The following is a 21,554-nucleotide window of genomic DNA, read 5'->3' on the forward strand; positions in this document are numbered from 1 at the left end:
CGTTGATTGGCCACATCTTAAAAATGGCCTGGACGGTGTGATCCGCTCCTTAGGCAGTTTGCTCATTAGCTGCTTTTTGAGAGTTGGTCGATACCGACGACCATATTTATGACCGAACGACTTGTCGCGTCCGCAGCCCGGCATGTTAGTAATGTAAATGAAGATGGCGAGCGAACTGTGATACAAATGAATCCTTAGCTGGGACCAGGGCAGGATGCTTTTGGGTTTCTGGGTAGTCTGCTAACTCCAGGCTCCATCTGTGACCTGGAGGAAGAGACTAAGATTTTTAAGGCTGGTGCAAATCGGATGGACCTACAGGACCGAGGATATCTCTTGAGCGAAGTGAGTGGTTTGAATATTCCAGAGGATGCAATGTAGCGCCCGAGTCAATTCTGCTGGCGTCGGCGATAGCAAGTGGAATGCTTCGAGTTTACGGCGCTGAATAAATCTGTACATCCAGGCACGTGTCGAGCGAATCGATAACCCTAAATAACGAAAGCATAACTGATTAAAGCAAACACTGTAAAAGCTGTGATATACCCAGAAGAGATCTCTCAAAAACCACAAGACTACGTCTAGGACACAGCAGACTGACCCATGAATATTGATACTCTCAGCCAATTACGTTTCTGCCATTAAATAAATAGCAAGTATATAGTAAGACTCCGTAATTCCCCAATTGTTAATCACTGTAAAAATATTGTAGACAATTGTAAATATTGTTGTAATAATAATAATCCCAAAATATTAACACAGGAAGAGGTAGAGGACATAATTGAAAAAAAAATTATTATCAATCAAAATTACAGCTTGTTTAAATAGCCAAAATTAACACAGATGATAGCCTTGGTTTTTATAAAAATTAAAAAAAAAACGTTTTTTAAATGGTAAATTTTCCGAGTTTATTAACTGATTATCAAATCCTTCCTTAGGGAAATTCCAACAAACATTTGTATGAGACAATATAATATAAGTATCATCACATATAAATTAAATAAAACATAAAGTAAACCATATTGCGAAATATTTTAGAAAACAATACAGGGCAACAATATGTTACTGATGGGTTGTAGGGGGGCTGCTGTCCTGGAATTTTCCAAATATGCTGAAATAGAGACACTCGAAGAACAGCGAACACTAGACTTTTCGTAATTGCGCGGGCGCGACCGGGCGTATCTTTATTCGGCGAAATTAGTTTTGACTCTGCTGCTTATTCTAATTAGTTAGGCTATCCCAAGCGCAGCGGAGACTCCTTGGAGACTCTGTGGTAAAGAGCGGGAGAGCGTAAGCGGGAGTGGAGAGCGGGTGACAGTCCAAACCCCGTAACTTGGACATTCCGCCCCCCTTGCAATCACTGGGGTTGCAGCATAGCCATCCTACGGCAGGCTGCAGGCACCGGACACGATCCACCCAAAAACAGTTTTCTGAGCGACCGGCATTCCCTCGTCGAAGGTCAGGAATCCGGATTGGATAACCTTTGGATAAACATCTGCGGATTGGATAACCTTTGGATAAACATCTGCTCCTAAGACCATGGAGACGGTAGCAGGCCGATGGAACTGGTCATCAGCCAGCATGATGTCCCGGAACTTGGACACCACTGTGTCGCTCAATGCCCGGACAGGCGTGCGGATCCGCACACTGGGCACGATCTTGAGCACGACCTCCAGCTTAGTGTTCGCGTCGATCCTGGAGCGAATCGTCGTCGTGCAGACCTTCTCGTCGCCAACATTGGTCATCGGAAGCGTAAAGGCTGACGCCAACGAAGCGTCGATGCAGCTCATGGGGGTGCACGGATCGATAAGGGCTGCGGTCTCGAAGGTCTTCGTCCCGGTCTCCAACTTGACCAGCGCTGTCGGAAGGATGTTCACGCTGTGGCGTTGCAGCAGCGACGAGAGCGATGGGCCTGGCGTGGTCGATTCCGGGCGTCGTGGCGGTGAACTCCTACGCTCGTGAGCGAGGCAATTGGCGCAGTATTTGTTAATGAGGGCTGCTCGCAGACGCTTTTCAGCGCTGAGCTTTAAGAACCTCGCGCACTTCCGAAGAGGATGGATACCGCGGCAGTCTTGGCATCGGTAGGATGGAATACCTCCGCTACGTCTGCTCTCCAAGGCACGAGCACTGCGTGCGTTTTGTTGACGAGGGACCATGCTGCGCGTAGTTGAATGTCGAAAGGAGATCGAAAACGAAATGAAAAATAATGGATGATTAGTGCTAGTGAACTACAACTAAGGACGAGAGGAGCGCCTATTATTGTGGAGATTCGGAAGACTCCGTCGTACTACACGGACGTTGCCGTCGGCTCCTGGGAAAACAGACTCAATTCTGCCGAGTCGCCACGCATTAGAGGGTAAGTTGTCGTCCTTGATGACGACCATGTCATCGATGCGGAGATTTTTGGACGGGGCCTGCCATTTACTGCGCATGTGGCGTTCTTTTAGGTACTCTTCTTTCCATTGCACACGGAACTGCTGATGGAGAGCTTTCAAATGCTGCCACCGATTAAGAATGGATTTCGTTTCTCCCTTTACTTCGGGTTCCAACGTGGACATAAGGGGACCCCCGACAAGGAAATGACCTGGCGTCAGAGCCAGCAAATCTGTCGGATCCTCAGACATAGGAGAAAGCGGCCTGGAGTTAAGGCACGCTTCTATTTTTGCCAAGAGCGTGGAGAGCTCTTCGAACGTGTATTTTGGTGTGGCAGTGCATTTGTAAAATAGCGTCTTAAAACTTTTTACGCCTGCTTCCCAAAGGCCTCCCATATGGGGTGCCCCGGGGGAATAAATTGCCATTGCATCTCTTGATGAATATAGGCATTCGTCACCGACTCTTTTACGGCTTGAAAGAAAATCGCGGGAAAGCAGGGTGGCAGCGCCAACAAAGGTTTTGCCATTGTCTGACTGGACTTGACGTGGACACCCTCTTCTGGATACAAAACGAGCGAAAGCGGCAAGAAACTTTTCGGTCGTTAAGTCAGATGTAGGCTCTAAATGGATGGCCTTGGTGGAGAAACAAACAAAAACTAAGACATACCCCGGCGTAATCCATGCCAGTATACGTGAATGGTCGGGAGAACGATGCTCTTTCTTTGGGCAGGACACCCATCAGTTGGCTTTGCAACCGCTTTTTGTGGATCACACATACTTTGCACGAATTTACTACTGCTTTCATCAGGTTCTTAATTCTGGGAATCCAGTATTTCGACCGGATGAGGCGCACCATTAACTGGTTACCACCATGGAGAGTTATACGATGAGTAAAATTCGCAAGGAGGCGAGAAAGCAGGCAGTTATACGGAAGAATCACTGGATGCCGTTCATTGTATTGAAGGCTTTTGAAAGCCGCCACACGGCCGCACGCCCTGATTAGTCCTTGCGGACCTAGAAACGGGTTCATGCTTAGGATGGCACTTGAACTTGGCACTGGACGCTTTTCACTTAGGCAGTGATATTCCACAGGGAATTCTCTGCGCTGAGTGTTCGAAATTAGGAACCGCTCGGCGGCGGCGATTTCAGTGGCCAGCAAATGCACATCAGATGGAGATGTCTGCTTCCTGAACCGCTGAATGAAGCGATGAACGTAAGCAAGGACTCCTAGAGCTTTCTGAAGCTTGGAGAAACGTGCCAACAACTCTTCAGAAGGAGCTTTTGCGAGATGGACTTTTAGAGCACGCTTCTCCAGGTCGGTCACCGGAGCGTTGTCGACCTGAGTTGGCCATTGGTTGCGTGGATTTTGCAACCAAGTCGGTCCGTGCCACCATAACTGGCTATCGGCTAGATCTTGGAGGGAAACTCCTCTACTTGCCAAGTCTGCTGGATTATGCTCAGATTGAACATGAGACCAATTCTCTGTTTTTGTGGCCTGGGCGATCTTCGTCACCCTATTGGCTACAAAAGTGGTCCACTGGCACGCTGGCTTGCTTAACCATGCAAGCACTATCGTGGAGTCCGTCCAACGGTAAAGTTCGGAGTTAATCGTAGGCATCTGCGGAATGATGGCTGCAGCCATTTCGGAAAGCAATAACGCTCCGCACAGCTCTAGTCTTGGGAGCGAAACCGTTTTGACTGGTGCTGCCCGGGTTTTCGCGGTTAGGAGTTCCACCATAATGGTGCTGCCCACTTCTACGCGGACATATATTGCCGCCTCATAAGCATTTTGCGATGCATCGCAAAAGTCATGATGCTCGAACTTTAAATCTGGATGAAACGATAGCCAGCGTGGAATACGTATCTGCTCTAAACCCGAATAACTTTGGAGAAAATTAAGCCATCGCTGAGAAAGCTCATTTGGAATGTTTTCGTCCCACCCAAGCTCCTGCAGCCAAATCTCCTGCATGAAAATTTTAGCTCGAACGATAAACGGCGCTAACCAGCCTGCAGGGTCGAACAATTTGGCAATTTGGGACAGGACTTGGCGTTTTGTAAAGGACGTTTCAAAATCCAACTCTGGCGGGACGAAGAAGAATTCGTCGGAGGTTGCCTTCCAGCGAATACCGAGGTTTTTGGCAGTGCTTTCTGCGTCGATCTCGAGAAAATCAGTATTTTAAAGATGGTTGCTCTGAATGGCCGCTAAAACTTCCTTTTGGTTGAAGGTCCATTTCCTCAATGGAAATCCGGCGGAATTTAGAGCGTCTCGGAGCTCTCGCTCCGCCTAGAACATCATCCACATACATGAAATTTCGAATGACATTGCTAGCTTTTGGATGGCTGAGTTCTACGTCAGCTGCTAGCTGCTGCAGTACTCGGATGGCCAGAAAAGGCGCGCAATTGACCCCAAAGGTTACCGTTTTCAATTCGAAATCTCTGATCCCCTCTATTGTTACGGAAAAGTATTCGTTGGAATGGAGTGTGCTTCGGATCTACCCAGATCTGCCGATACATTTTTTCGATATCGGCGCTGAACACGTATCGGAAATAGCGCCACTTCAGAATTTGAATGGTTAAGTCGGACTGTAAGACAGGGCCAGCATGAAGGATATCATTTAAACTGGTACCACTCGATGAAGGGCTGGAGGCATTGAATACTACACGGAGTTTAGTAGTTACGCTTTCCGGTTTTAAGACGGCGTGATGTGGCATATAAGAGGCGTTGCAATCATGGGTAGGAAAAACTTGTTGCATGTGTTTTAAGTCGAGATATTCCTGGATCACCGAATCGTATCTCGCTTTTAAGGCCTCATCTCTTTTTAGACGCTGCTCATTTCTTAAAAACTGAGCCAACGCGAAAGACCTAGAATGCCCTAGCCCGGAACCGATATGTTCTTGGTCGCGAAAAGGCAGAGTAACGACATATTTGCCGCACTCGTTTCTCGTGGTCGTTTGAAGGAAATTCTTCTCGCACATGGAATCGGATTCTTTTACCAACTTTGTTGGTATATTCTCCACCTCCCAAAATTATGTGAGTAGTTTGTCCAGTGAATTATCGTACGCGTGGGAGATCTGTGTCGAAAAGGAGAAAATTCTGCTTTGGGCTGAGGCTGACACTGGCCCAGTTAGTACCCAGCCGAAAATGGTCTCTTGGCCCCAGAGAGAGCCACAGATGTTTTTGCTCCACTCAGAAGCACCGAAGGCACAATGTCGGCTCCGATAAGGACATCTATTTGTGCGCTCTCATAGAATTTTGGATCCGCCAGTGGAAAATCGGGAAGATCCCGAAGGAAATTTTGCGGAATCGGGTTGGAAGGCAGATTTCAGGCTAGTTGAGGGAGGACATAGGCCGTCGTCTCCAACTGCAACGCGGGCCTAGTCGGAGATCGGATGGTGAAACTGCAGAGCTTCTTGTAGTGAGCATCTACTGTATGGCAATCTAATTAGATTGAACAGTCGCTCAATTATGAATGTTGCCTCTGATCCGGAGTCGATCAGGGCGCGTGAGTTATCGGTGACGGCATAAGCACTCTTGATCGAGAAGCAGAACCAGAAGGTTGTTATTATTCTTTACATCAAAGCTTAAACTTCAGGAATATATCACAACTTAAACCGGACCACGACTTAACTGGCGCAGCCGAAAAAGAAGAACCACAAGGAAGCATAGCGGAAAACAAGGAAACAAGGAATGGAGATCATAGGAATACTAACCATATTAGTGTAATGCGGGTAAGCGGACGTGGCCAAGTGACCCGAATAAATGAGTGCGAAGTATTTAAAGAAATCTAAAATGAGATGTAACAGAGCAACTATCAAAATTAACAATTCCATGCGCATAAGACAACCCGACACCAAGGCATAAAAAAAAAAAAGAACAACCACAAAAAGAAATGAAAAATGACACATATCAAACGGCTTCAATCGCTGATTGCCGCTTAAATGCATCGCGCATTTAGATATGTAAACGTTACACACAGTGCAAAAATTAGGGGAATAAACCCATATACTACAACTAAAATTGTGCACCACCAAACGAAACATATAAAAAAAAACGCTTCAATCGCTGATTGCCACTTAAATGCATCGCGCATTTAAATATGTAAACGTCACATACAGTGCAAAAAAATTAGGGGAATAAACCCATATATTACAACTAAAAGTGTGCACCACCAGGCGAAACATATTAAACGGCTTCAATCGCTGATTGCCGCTTGAATGCATCGCGAATTTAAATATGTAAACGTCACATACGGTGCAGGAAATTAAGGGAAATAAACCGCAAATATTACAACTAAAATTGTGCATCACCAAACGACACATATTAAACGGCTTCAATCGCTGATTGCCGCTTAGATGCATCGCGCATTTAAATATGTACGTTAGGTTATATACAGTGCCTCAAAAAGTAAGGGAAATAAACCCCAAATATTACAATTGAAACGAATATATACCAGACAAAACATATTTAAGCGGGCATCAATCGCTGATGACCGCTGCTGCATCGTGCACAAAATATCTAAATTGTCATACTGCGGATAGGCAAATGCAAATGCCCCGCCACCGAATTAATGTGTATGTGTGCTTATAATCACGGCCGATCATTCCGTTTTGTGCCAGCCAAGGAGGGGGGAAGTGGTGCCGCTCAAGCCAGCCGCGGTTCTTGACTCCCGAGAAATCTGAAACCCGAGTGCGGAAACCGACGGCGACTGATGGGGGCACCCCCCATTCCCCTCCTGGGCCTTAACAACCACAATTGACGGCCGACCCCTTGAATTATGCTGGAGTTAAATTCTTTTGCGCATCGGACCACACAAAAATTAAACAAACAATTAAATCTTAAAGTCAAAAGGAGATGAAAACTAAAAAAAAGCACTTGAAAACATTGTATTTGAAGCACTTGGCTCGGCGGCTTTATTAGATTACTTTTTATCGATTGAAACAAGATAATAGGGAAAGCGGACGAAACTTTAAATATGCTGGATACTAAGCTGGAATGGGATAGTATTCGCGACAACCTAAAACGCATGTACGCATGCAAAAAGACGGAACCCATACTAATATCTGAAATACAGAACCAACCAAACAGACTCTCCTTCGGGAAGCTTTTTTACGAAATTACCAGGCTCAGGAGCGAACTACTTACACTGCCAACTAATTCAGAACAGGGGATCAGTGCGGAATCAAAAAGAGCCCTCTATGATGGCATTTGCCTAAATGCCTTTTTAGTCGGGCTCCGCGACCCGCTCAGGACAGTCATTCGGGCTAAAGGGCCGTCGACCATTGAGCAAGCCCACGAATGGTGTCAGGTGGAACAAAGTTTCATGTACCAAAGACAAAATAGGGATAACAACTATAATAACAGCTTCGACCGTTACAGGTCTTATCAAAATAGATCAGGCGGACGCTTTGAGCGTAACCGCAATTACCCCTCGAACAATTATAGGCAGGACTATAGGAGTAATAACCCTTTCCGACAAGAGGAGTCCCGGAACTACAGTAATAGGGGGCGTAACAACTCCAGGGATGGATCACGCGACCCGCAATCAAATAACTCGGGTCGGCGTAACAGATCCCCCCAAATGGCCCCCGCCAACTTCAATAATATTGATGACAGCGTAAATTTTCAACAAGGAGCCTCGACCGACAAGTCGGTTACTTAAGTAACAAAACTCCTGGCTCTGCCCTTCCCTATGTAACACTAACTCTTTTTGACCCCCCCAAACTCCTGAAATTCCCTATTGACACCGGGTCATCTTACTCATTTATCGACCCGGACATTATTCCCCAAGAATTGACGCGGACACTTGACCAGGACGTAAAAATAACCACTGTCTTGGACAGTTATACACTAAGAAAAGCAACGACACTACCTATACCGAGGGAGTTCGAGGAGCAAGGAGTCATGAACCTCCTGCTCTTCAAATTCCACCCCTTTTTCAACGGGCTCCTCGGTATAGACTTCCTAACTCAAAATAAGGCAAAGATTGATATTGAGAATTTAACCCTCAAGACACAATCTGCCTCAATTCCAATAATAACACGAACTAACAGGGGTACACAGGAATTGCACATTCCACCCCACAGCACATCTCGCGTCAGACTGCCTGTAGACATTAACAAGGGACATTTTTCCGTCAATGCAGTGGGTATTAGTAACAACCTTACCATCACGGGGGGCCTCTACACAGCTATCGACGGACACAGTTACTTTGAGGTAACTAACAACTCTCACGACGAACGGACACTCTGCTTAGACCAACCAATAGAAGTTACACCGTATAATGAAGACGAATACAACCAAATCTACAGCATGACACTGGGGCCCAACCCCAATGAAAAATGCAAACAACCAATCGACCACATCCGGACGGAACACCTAAACTCGGAAGAGAAAAAGGGACTCCTCCTCGTCTGCAACAAGTTCCGGGAGCTGTTCTACGATGAAAAGGAGACTCTCACCTTTTCCAATGCCGTCAAACACTCTATACCAACAACAGACAATATACCGGTACACGTGAAAACATACAGGTATCCTTACATCCATAAAGAGAAGGTACCGACTCGGATGGCAATAAGAAATGGCGACTGGTCATAGATTTCAGGAAACTGAATTAAAAAACCATCGCCGATCGATACCCCATTCCCAACATCAACGAAATTCTCGATAGTTTAGGCCGTGCCACGTATTTCACTACCTTGGACCTGGCAAGTGGGTTCCATCAAATCCAGATGAACCCCGAAGACAGGGCTAAAACAGCATTCTTGGTCGAAAACGGCCATTACGAATTTACTAGAATGCCCTTCGGTCTAAAGAACGCCCCCGCCACATTTCAGCGTGTTATGGACAATGTCCTAGGTTCACTAATCGGAAATATATGCCTAGTCTATCTAGACGACATCATAATATTATATTCTCCACTTCATTACAAAAACATTTGGGGGATATCGAATTAGTCTTCACAAAACTCCGTACGGCCAATCTAAAAATTCAAATCACCAAGTCGAACTTCCTACGAAAAGAAATAGACTTCCTGGGTCACGTGGTCACCCAGGAGAGTATCAAACCAAACCCTATTAAAATAATAGCTATAAAAGGATTTCCCTGTCCCAAGACCCGTCGGCAAATTAAGTCTTTCCTGGGACTTATAGGCTATTACAGGAAATTTGTAAAAGACTTCGCGCGAATTACTAAACCACTAACCAGACAACTAAAAGGAGGGAAGTCGGTAATAATCGACAACGAATTCCGCGAAGCCTTCGAATTTTGCAAAACTCTCCTTATAAACGACCCCATTTTGAAGCACCCAGACTTCACCATGCCCTTCACCTTAACGCCCTTAACAGACGCGAGTAACGTCGCATTGGGAGCAGTGCTGTCACAAGGACCAAAATCCTGCGACTGACCAATCTGCTTCGCGAGCAGGACCCTTAACGAAGCCGAAACCCGTTACTCAACGGTAGAAAAAGCAATGCTGGGAATCGTCTGGGCAGTAAAGTACTTCCGACCATACCTCTACGGCCGGAAACTCAAACTAGTTACTGACCACAAACCCTTATTAGGCCTCAAAAATTTTAATGGCCAGAACGCAAAACTCATTCGCTGGAGGGATGCCTTAAGCGAAAACGATTACGTATTGGAACACGAAAAGGGTTCCCAAAACGTCGTCGCAGATGCACTGAGCAGGGTAGAACCGAATACCCTCAAATATGATAGGCACCCGCAGAAACCGCCTTACCAATTGCCCGAAATCCCAAGCAGACCACTAGACATTCTACATACGGACATCTATACTATCAACAAGACCTACAACCTGACAATCATAGACAAATTTTCCAGATTCGCACAGGCGTTTCCATTACCTAATAGGAACTCCATAAGTGTCACCAAGGCATTCAAAAATTTCTTCTGCCAATTCGGCGTACCTAAAAAGGTAATCTTTGACCAAGGAGCCGAATTTGCGGGTAACGTTTTTACCGACTTCCTGGGACAATATGACATTGAAGTGCATGTGACTTCCTTCCAGCAGTCTAGTAGTAACTCGGTAGTTGAAAGGCTCCATTCGACCTTAACAGAAATCTATCGAATCATCCTCACGAAGAGGAGGGAAATGAACCTAGATCTAGATCACGAGGAAATTATGTCGGAGGCAATAATAACATACAATAACGCTATACACTCGAGCACGAGCCTAACACCGTTCGAACTCTTTAGTGGCCGCACCCATGTGTTCGAAAAAACAGTCAAGTTCAACAACGAACATGACTTCTTAAGCAGGCTTCATGAGTATCAGAGTAAGCTCTATCCAGTCGTCAAAACACACCCAGAAGTAACAGCCGGTAAACGGATAAACAAACTAAATGAAGCTAGGGAAGACCCCCTTACTCTGTCTGTCGGAAGCTCGGCCTTCCGTAAGGAAAACAGAAGGAACAAAATTACTCCCAGGTTTAGCAAACATAAAATTTCTCGAGATAATGGGGTCACCGTGCGAACAATTAAAAAGCAGAAAATACATAAACAGAAAATTAGGAAAATCTCGTTACCTACAAACCCATAAAATTATAAACTGACCACCTCGGAATTCTCCTCTTTACAGGCTGACGTTAGTCAACAGCCAGCGACTAGAAATAAATAGACTAGGTGAGGAGCAAACCCTCATTAAGCTCAACATGGGAACGGCCCGGACAATAACATCATTTATGACAATCAAACACCTGATCCACCTGGAAGAATACGAAGTTACTACCGACAAATTACACGAATTAATTACGAACCTGCCGGACCTGCCGAACATCGTCGAAATAAGAACACTATTACTTAGGAAACTTAATCAGGTAGAACAGAAATTAACTTCACAACTACCTAGCGAAAGTAATAGCAGACCTAGGAGAGGACTCATTAACGGACTAGGGACAATAATCAAAACGATCAGCGGCAACATGGATGCCACTGACGAGGAAAAAATTATTTCCGAATTAAAACAATTGGGGAGGAACGCGGAAAATACCGCGCAATTTCAGAACGAAACATTAATAAGGTTCATGGAAATCACAGACCACATAAACAAAGAGCAGGAGGTCATAAATAATTTCATCAATTTTAATCAGAATAGGATATCTAAGGAAATAGATACAGGACTCAAAAAAGCAGAATTGAATATATTTTTGACTAGAATCAATATTAACTTAGATCTTCTCTACACACATTTGGCAGGTATAGCAGAAAGCCTATTATTCGCAAAACTCAATATTGTTCCCAAATACATCTTAGATAATGCTGAGATACAAAAAATCAAAATGTCATTAACAGATCAAAACGTTAAGATAAAGGAGGACTACGAAGTTTACAACCTACTATCACTCGAAACTAGCACAGAAAAGAAAACAATTGTTTTTGAAATTAAAATACCAATTTTGTCTCCAAATAATTATACACTGTACCAAATTGTAACCATACCGTTCAACGGGACGGAAATTGTAAACCTACCAAAATTTATTTTAGAGGATAGAATAGAACTTAAAACACTAAACACAAATTGTATTAGAGTTAATGATTTATCAGTTTGCGAAACCCCCACCGACCCCGACAACCCGGAATGCATCCATAACCTGCTAGCCAACAAGACAGCGACATGTACCGTAGTGGAAACCATAACCCAGACACGGATCTACAGCCCCATAGAAGGACTCCTGGTTATCCTCAACGCAAGAGACGTTAATATGACCTCCGATTGTATACCGAGCAAAAGTTTGAGCGGGTCGTTTATTATAAATCACGACAGTTGCTCCATCACCATCAACGGTACGAAATATGCCGACGCCACCGTCACAATGACCGATAGATGGCAGATGGATATAACGAAAACCAACGACGTTAAAACCATTCGAATTGTAGCCAACATATAAAACTGAAATGAAATACAAAATCACTCTTGATCGAGAAGCAGAACCAGAAGGTTGTTATTATTCTTTACATCAAAGCTTAAACTTCAGGAATATATCACAGATTAAACCGGACCACGACTTAACTGGCGCAGCCGAAAAAGAAGAACCACAAGGAAGCATAGCGGAAAACAAGGAAACAAGGAATGGAGATCGTAGGAATACTAACCATATTAGTGTAATGCGGGTAAGCGGACGTGGCCAAGTGACCCGAATAAATGAGTGCGAAGTATTTAAAGAAATCTAAAATGAGATGTAACAGTGCAACTATCAAAATTAAGAATTCCATGCGCATAAGACAACCCGACACCAAGGCAAAAAAAAAAAAAAAAAAAAACAACCACAAAAAGAAATGAAAAATGACACATATCAAACGGCTTCAATCGCTGATTGCCGCTTAAATGCATCGCGCATTTAGATATGTAAACGTTACACACAGTGCAAAAATTAGGGGAATAAACCCATATACTACAACTAAAATTGTGCACCACCAAACGAAACATATAAAAAAAAGCGCTTCAATCGCTGATTGCCGCTTGAATGCATCGCGCATTTAAATATGTAAACGTCACATACAGTGCAAAAAAATTATGGGAATAAACCCATATATTACAACTAAACATGTGCACCACCAGGCGAAACATATTAAACGGCTTCAATCGCTGATTGCCGCTTGAATGCATCGCGCATTTAAATATGTAAACGTCACATACGGTGCAGGAAATTAAGGGAAATAAACCGCAAATATTACAACTAAAATTGTGCATCACCAAACGACACATATTAAACGGCTTCAATCGCTGATTGCCGCTTAGATGCATCGCGCATTTAAATATGTACGTTAGGTTATATACAGTGCCACAAAAAGTAAGGGAAATAAACCCCAAATATTACAATTGAAACGAATATATACCAGACAAAACATATTTAAGCGGGCATCAATCGCTGATGACCGCTGGTGCATCGTGCACAAAATATCTAAATTGTCATACTGCGGATAGGCAAATGCAAATGCCCCGCCACCAAATTAATGTGTATGTGTGTTTATAATCACGGCCGATCATTCCGTTTTGTGCCAGCCAAGGAGAGGGGAAGTGGTGCCGCTCAAGCCAGCCGCGGTTCTTGACTCCCGAGAAATCTGAAACCCGAGTGCGGAAACCGACGGCGACTGAAGGGGGCACCCCCCATTCCCCTCCTGGGCCTTAACAACCACAATTGACGGCCGACCCCTTGAATTATGCTGGAGTTAAATTCTTTTGCGCATCGGACCACACAAAAATTAAACAAACAATTAAATCTTAAAGTCAAAAGGAGATGAAAACTAAAAAAAAGCACTTGAAAACATTGTATTTGAAGCACTTGGCTCGGCGGCTTTATTAGATTACTTTTTATCGATTGAAACAAGATAATAGGAAAAGCGGACGAAACTTTAAATATGCTGGATACTAAGCTGGAATGGGATAGTATTCGCGACAACCTAAAACGCATGTCAAATGCAAAAAGACGGAACCCATACTAATATCTGAAATACAGAACCAACCAACAGTCTCTCCTTCGGGAAGCTATTTTACGAAATTACCAGGCTCAGGAGCGAACTACTTACACTGCCAACTAATTCAGAACAGGGGATCAGTGCGGAATCAAAAAGAGCCCTCTATGATGGCATTTGCCTAAATGCCTTTTTAGTCGGGCTCCGCGACCCGCTCAGGACAGTCATTCGGGCTAAAGGGCCGTCGACCATTGAGCAAGCCCACGAATGGTGCCAGGTGGAACAAAGTTTCATGTACCAAAGACAAAATAGGGATAACAACTATAATAACAGCTTCGACCGTAACAGGTCTTATCAAAATAGATCAGGCGGACGCTTTGAGCGTAACCGCAATTACCCCTCGAACAATTATAGGCAGGACTATAGGAGTAATAACCCTTTCCGACAAGAGGAGTCCCGGAACTACAGTAATAGGGGGCGTAACAACTCCAGGGATGGATCACGCGACCCGCAATCAAATAACTCGGGTCGGCGTAACAGATCCCCCCAAATGGCCCCCGCCAACTTCAATAATATTGATGACAGCGTAAATTTTCAACAAGGAGCCTCGACCGACAAGTCGGTTACTTAAGTAACAAAACTCCTGGCTCTGCCCTTCCCTATGTAACACTAACTCTTTTTGACCCCCCCAAACTCCTGAAATTCCTTATTGACACCGGGTCATCTTACTCATTTATCGACCCGGACATTATTCCCCAAGAATTGACGCGGACACTTGACCAGGACGTAAAAATAACCACTGTCTTGGACAGCTATACACTAAGAAAAGCAACGACACTACCTATACCGAGGGAGTTCGAGGAGCAAGGAGTCATGAACCTCCTGCTCTTCAAATTCCACCCCTTTTTCAACGGGCTCCTCAGTATAGACTTCCTAACTCAAAATAAGGCAATGATTGATACTGAGAATTTAACCCTCAAGACACAATCTGCCTCAATTCCAATAATAACACGAACTAACAGGGGTACACAGGAATTGCACATTCCACCCCACAGCAGATCTCGCGTCAGACTGCCTGTAGACATTAACAAGGGACATTTTTCCGTCAATGCAGTGGGTATTAGTAACAACCTTACCATCACGGGGGGCCTCTACACAGCTATCGACGGACACAGTTACTTTGAGGTAACTAACAACTCTCACGACGAACGGACACTCTGCTTAGACCAACCAATAGAAGTTACACCGTATAATGAAGACGAATACAACCAAATCTACAGCATGACACTGGGGCCCAACACCAATGAAAAATGCAAACAACCAATCGACCACATCCGGACGGAACACCTAAACTCGGAAGAGAAAAAGGGACTCCTCCTCGTCTGCAACAAGTTCCGGGAGCTGTTCTACGATGAAAAGGAGACTCTCACCTTTTCGAATGCCGTCAAACACTGTATACCAACAACAGACAATATACCGGTACACGTGAAAACATACAGGTATCCTTACATCCATAAAGAGGAGGTACGGAGCCAAATAAAAAAGATGCTAGAAGAGGATATAATCCGAAATAGCCACTCACCTTGGGGCGCACCTGTCTGGGTAGTACCCAAGAAAAACATTTGGGGGATATCGAAGTAGTCTTCACAAAACTCCGTACGGCCAATCTAAAAATTCAAATCACCAAGTCGAACTTCCTACGAAAAGAAATAGACTTCCTGGGTCACGTGGTCACCCAGGAGAGTATCAAACCAAACCCTAATAAAATAATAGCTATAAAAGGATTTCCCTGTCCCAAGACCCGTCGGCAAATTAAGTCTTTCCTGGGACTTATAGGCTATTACAGGAAATTTGTAAAAGACTTCGCGCGAATTACTAAACCACTAACCAGACAACTAAAAGGAGGGAAGTCGGTAATAATCGACAACGAATTCCGCGAAGCCTTCGAATTTTGCAAAACTCTCCTTATAAACGACCCCATTTTGAAGCACCCAGACTTCACCATGCCCTTCACCTTAACGCCCTTAACAGACGCGAGTAACGTCGCATTGGGAGCAGTGCTGTCACAAGGACCAAAATCCTGCGGCAGACCAATCTGCTTCGCGAGCAGGACCCTTAACGAAGCCGAAACCCGTTACTCAACGGTAGAAAAGAAATGCTGGGAATCGTCTGGGCAGTAAAGTACTTCCGACCGTACCTCTACGGCCGGAAATTCAAACTAGTTACTGACCACAAACCCTTATTAGGCCTTAAAAATTTTAATGGCCAGAACGCAAAACTCATTCGCTGGAGGAATGCCTTAAGCGAATACGATTACGAATTGGAACACGAAAAGGGTTCCCAAAACGTCGTCGCAGATGCACTGAGCAGGGTAGAACCGAATACCCATGTGAATGTCTCGGTACCAAACGACCCGGGAGCAATCCCGATATCCCCGAGTCCACTTAACGTCTTTAGATTACAGGCCACCTTTACAATCTCACCAGACCCATCACGCACAACCTATGCCCCATGCAGAAACCAAATTAGGAGACAGATATCCGAACCTCTCTTTAACTTAGAGATTGTTACGGATATCTTAAAAACTTTGCTAAAACCCAATAAAACCGTAGCCGTGTTCGCAACCGACGAAATTTTCGGAGTAATACAAGAATCTTATTTCAAATATTTCGCTGGAACCAACCTTTATAAAATCCTCAGGTGCTTAACGTTCCTTAAGGAACCCTCAAGCAACGAAATAGAATCGATTATTAAGACAGGCCACACAAATAATAACCATCGGGGGGTGGACGAGATGTACACCCTCCTAAAAAGGGAAATTTACGCGCCCCATCTGAAAAGCCTCATCACACAAGCAATTCGGAATTGCGAGATCTGCCTCACCCTCAAATATGATAGGCACCCGCATAAACCGCCTTACCAATTGCCCGAAATCCCAAGCAGACCACTAGACATTCTACATACAGACATCTATACTATCAACAAGACCTACAACCTGACAATCATAGACAAATTTTCCAGATTCGCACAGGCGTTTCCATTACCTAATAGGAACTCCATAAGTGTCACCAAGGCATTCAAAAATTTCTTCTGCCAATTCGGCGTACCTAAAAAGGTAATCTTTGACCAAGGAGCCGAATTTGCGGGTTTTTACCGACTTCCTGGGACAATATGACATTGAAGTGCATGTGACTTCCTTCCAGCAGTCTAGTAGTAACTCGGTAGTTGAAAGGCTCCATTCGACCTTAACAGAAATCTATCGAATCATCCTCACGAAGAGGGAAATGAACCTAGATCTAGATCACGAGGAAATTATGTCGGAGGCAATAATAACATACAATAACGCTATACACTCGAGCACGAACCTAACACCGTTCGAACTCTTTAGTGGCCGCACCCATGTGTTCGAAAAAACAGTCAAGTTCAACAACGAACATGACTTCTTAAGCAGGCTTCATGAGTATCAGAGTAAGCTCTATCCAGTCGTCAAAACACACCTAGAAGTAACAGCCGGTAAACGGATAAGCAAACTAAATGAAGCTAGGGAATACCCCCTTACTCTGTCTGTCGGAAGCTCGGTCTTCCGTAAGGAAAACAGAAGGAACAAAATTACTCCCAGGTTTAGCAAACATAAAATTTCTCGAGATAATGGGGTCACCGTGCGAACAATTAAAAAGCAGAAAATACATAAACAGAAAATTAGGAAAATCTCGTTACCTACAAACCCATAAAATTAAAAACTGACCACCTCGGAATTCTCCTCTTTACAGGCTGACGTTAGTCAACAGCCAGCTACTAGAAATAAATAGACTAGGTGAGGAGCAAACCCTCATTAAGCTCAACATGGGAACGGCCCGACCATTAACATCATTTATGACAATCAAACACCTGATCCACCTGGAAGAATACGAAGTTACTACCGACAAATTACACGAATTAATTACGAACCTGCCGGACCTGCCGAACATCGTCGAAATAAGAACACTATTACTTAGGAAACTTAATCAGATAGAACAGAAATTAACTTCACAACTACCTAGCGAAAGTAATAGCAGACCTAGGAGAGGACTCATTAACGGACTAGGGACAATAATCAAAACGATCAGCGGCAACATGGATGCCACTGACGAGGAAAAAATTAATTCCGAATTAAAACAATTGGGGAGGAACGCGGAAAATACCGCGCAATTTCAGAACGAAACATTAATAAGGTTCATTGAAATCACAGACCACATAAACAAAGAGCAGGAGGTCATAAATAATTTCATCAATTTTAATCAGAATAGGATATCTAAGGAAATAGATACAGGACTCCAAAATGCAGAAGTGAATATATTTTTGACTAGAATCAATATTAACTTAGATCTTCTCTACACACATTTGGCAGGTATAGCAGAAAGCCTATTATTCGCAAAACTCAATATTGTTCCCAAATACATCTTAGATAATGCTGAGATACAAAAAATCAAAATGTCATTAACAGATCAAAACGTTAAGATAAAGGCAGACTACGAAGTTTACAACCTACTATCACTCGAAACTAGCACAGAAAAGAAAACAATTGTTTTTGAAATTAAAATACCAATTTTGTCTCCAAATAATTATACACTGTACCAAATTGTAACCATACCGTTCAACGGGACGGAAATTAGAACTTAAAACACTAAACACAAATTGTATTAGAGTTAATGATTTATCAGTTTGCGAAACCCCCACCGACCCCGACAACCCGGAATGCATCCATAACCTGCTAGCCAACAAGACAGCGACATGTACCGTAGTGGAAACCATAACCCAGACACGGATCTACAGCCCCATAGAAGGACTCCTGGTTATCCTCAACGCAAGAGACGTTAATATGACCTCCGATTGTATACCGAGCAAAAGTTTGAGCGGGTCGTTTATTATAAATCACGACAGTTGCTCCATCACCATCAACGGTACGAAATATGCCGACGCCACCGTCATAATGACCGATAGATGGCAGATGGATATAACGAAAACCACTTAACAACGATATATATATTGATCGCAAGCTCTATCGTACTAGCAATCGCCGCATGGATCTGGAGAAAAAACAAGATTATCTACGCAACTACTTCCCTGCCAGCCACCGGAACTCCAGCCATACCTTCGTTGTGGCCTTCGTTCCGTCTTGAGGGGGGAGGAGTTATCGGTGACGGCATAAGCTTGCCCTCACCTCCCCCGAAACCCCCACGGGTAAAAGCCTAAACTAAAGGCACTCAACCCGGAACAGGGGCAGCAGCAGATCGCCAACAAAGGATTCCGCCGAACCCGCGGACTGGAGTCGGGGCATCCGCCCAAGAATGCAGCGTAAACAAAACAGCACTCGAATTGTAGCCAACATATAAAACTGAAATGAAATACAAAATCACTCTTGATCGAGAAGCAGAACCAGAAGGTTATTATTATTCTTTACATCAAAGCTTAAACTTCAGGAATATATCACAACTTAAACCGGACCACGACTTAACTCGTGCTTTAAAGTTAGTGCCAAGATGGGAAATATTGATTATGGCAGTGCCAAGAAGGATAGCTCTTGAGCCCGTGTCGAAATAATTTTGAACACCGGCTTGCTCATTTGGAACGAAATTGGCCTGATTAGCGGAAATTGGCCTTGCAGGAAAAGAGCTTGTTTTTGTGCAACAACGAGTGATGCCGGCCACGGCAAGTAAAACAATTGTGTGTGCTTTTGCACTCACGAACCTGATGTCCCTTTGCAAAGCAGTTTAAGCATAACTGCTTCCGTTTAATGTAGGCTGACCGGTCGTCAACCGACATTTGGAGAAAACGCGGACATACACGGACAGGATGGTTTTCCTTGTTGCTCAAGTCGCAACTTTTCGATTTTGGAGCCACTTTCGTCTCATAGGAATTTAGTTTTCTAGAGGGCCCACTTTAGTTCATCGCTTTGGAGTGCGACTGACTTGGTACGGGCGGTCTAATATCATCGAATGCCTCTAGGGTTCGATGACGTTCTGCGAGGAAGGTGTGCCCTGCTCGATTTTATCAACGAGCTGGGCAACACACCTTTCATAGACTGAATGGCAATAACTGTATTTAGCCCTGAGAATAGGCATGTTGCCTGCTGACACAAGGCACTCTGAGCAGAAGTCGAATTCCTTTTCAACCTTGTCCCATAGGGTTCGGACTTGGTCGCGACGGACGCTAAGCATCGTGAGGTTGGAGCTGCGGATTCCGGAGTGTTAATCTCAAATTCGCTTAAGCGGCCAGAAACCGAAATGAATGTGGCTAGCGCTAGATCGGAAGCAGTCATATTTTTAGCTGTGCGCTGTACTGTGGCTTTGGATGGAGTAGCACAGTCGTCGGAAATCTGCGCAGGCGTTTTAACCGAAATGCTTGGGATTCTTGGACTCTTGGGCCCTTGTGGTGAAAAAATAGACCAGGGTTTGTCAGCGGACATCGTCCACGATGGGCATAGTCGAAGAAATACGAAATGGAAGGGAAGCGGTTTTGGAGCCCGGTCACACTTTTGAAAATGTAGACAGATTCCTTAGAATGCACTTAATAAATTTAAGCTTGCCGCCGTGAACGGTATAAAGCAGCGGAAAAAGACCGTACAGGATGTAATGGGTGAGAAAGTTGTGTAAAATTTACGAAATGGAAACGACGTAGTTTCGACTAACTGGACAGGTGACTCGGAGTAAACAGCGAATTGTATAAATAACCTGTGATTTATGGTAATTAGGTCCACCTGATTTACGGTGGAGCACTTGGAATGTGGAACACGGTGGACTAAAATGTTTATTAGAACGTAGAAAATGTTATGTTTTTTTTACAACTGGAAACGGAGAAAATGGAATGGTGGAATTGGAGTCTTTTCTCCGCGTTGTAAGTATTTCTATAACAAACACAAATTAATATCAAAGCAATACAGGAAAAAATATTTGTCGGGCGAACGACTTATATTTGGCGGTCGTATTATTTATTTATGGATGAAAAAAAAAAATTATTGTCTTGTAGTTTTTTTTTAAATTTTTTTTTTGAAAATTTAAAAAATAATTTAATAAATATTGAAATTTTTTTTTGTTAAAAAAAGAGAAAAAAACGCTTTTAATTTATTGCTCGGAAATTAATTTGGAAATTTACGGAAAAAATTGATGGAAAACAAAACGCCTTTTCCGCGTCGGCACTTGGAATAAATTTTATTTGTGGTTTGGATTTGCCGACGGGAAACAATTTAAACTTTGGTATATGTTTAAAAGGAATGCAGATCATATGCGCAATGTATTTCGGTAATACATGTGGATATAATATATGTTGATGTAATATATGTAATATATATGGATTTAGTATATTTAGATGTAATATATGCAATGTATATGGATGTAGTATATGTTGATGTATTATATGTAATATATATGGATGTAGTATATGTTGATGTAATATATATATGGAACTGGCGGGTAAATGTTTAATTAATATTTTATTTGGAATGGCCAGAGGGTATGTGTTGTTTGTTTCGTTGTTGTATTCTTCGATAGCAAAGCGAATTGTATTAAGTGGACTGCGGAGTTAAAGCAAAAATGTGTTGCGAAAAGAATTTGGCTTGCGTTGGACACAGTGAAACGACAACAGAATTTTTGCCACTTTTGGCAGAGCTTTGGACTTAGAAATTTTCACTGAACTTGGCACAAATTATTTTCACTTTTTCACATTTGGAATTTTGCACTTTTCGGACTGGATGAATATTTAAATATATTCGGAAATTTGGACTT

General features: G+C 43.6%; 2 protein-coding genes across 5 annotated transcripts in view; one reads left to right on the forward strand and one right to left on the reverse strand.

Moving 5' to 3' along the window:
• Positions 1–876: 876 nt before the first annotated feature.
• Positions 877–21,554, reverse strand: part of LOC26535268 (gamma-interferon-inducible-lysosomal thiol reductase) — a 114,240-nt gene continuing 93,562 nt past the window's right edge. For 2 of the 4 annotated variants that reach the window (XM_039371310.1, XM_039371311.1), the window contains exon 2: positions 877–2,151. In XM_039371310.1, the coding sequence (XP_039227244.1) occupies positions 1,377–2,150 (774 nt within the window). In that variant the 5' untranslated portion in view covers position 2,151 and the 3' untranslated portion in view covers positions 877–1,376. The remainder of the gene's footprint in view (positions 2,152–21,554) is intronic. The other 2 variants (XM_039371312.1, XM_043206860.1) reach the window with 2 other exon arrangements.
• LOC120320757 lies at positions 10,751–19,209 on the forward strand. The gene is made up of 2 exons (XM_039371309.1): positions 10,751–11,898; positions 18,468–19,209. The coding sequence occupies exons 1-2, from the start codon at positions 11,034–11,036 to the stop codon at positions 18,803–18,805; spliced, it is 1,203 nt and encodes a 400-aa protein (XP_039227243.1). The 5' UTR covers positions 10,751–11,033; the 3' UTR covers positions 18,806–19,209.

The sequence above is a fragment of the Drosophila yakuba genome, chromosome 2L (assembly GCF_016746365.2).
Source record: "Drosophila yakuba strain Tai18E2 chromosome 2L, Prin_Dyak_Tai18E2_2.1, whole genome shotgun sequence".
Taxonomy (NCBI): domain Eukaryota; kingdom Metazoa; phylum Arthropoda; class Insecta; order Diptera; family Drosophilidae; genus Drosophila; species Drosophila yakuba.

Bases quoted from the DNA above. Each gene is read 5' to 3' on its own strand.
- LOC120320757 (XM_039371309.1), top strand. From the start codon at position 11,034: ATGGGAACGGCCCGGACAATAACATCATTTATGACAATCAAACACCTG. The intron at 11,899-18,467 runs ATTGTATTAGAG...CACTAAACACAA, and splicing joins ACTTAAAACACTAAACACAA to ATTGTATTAGAGTTAATGAT.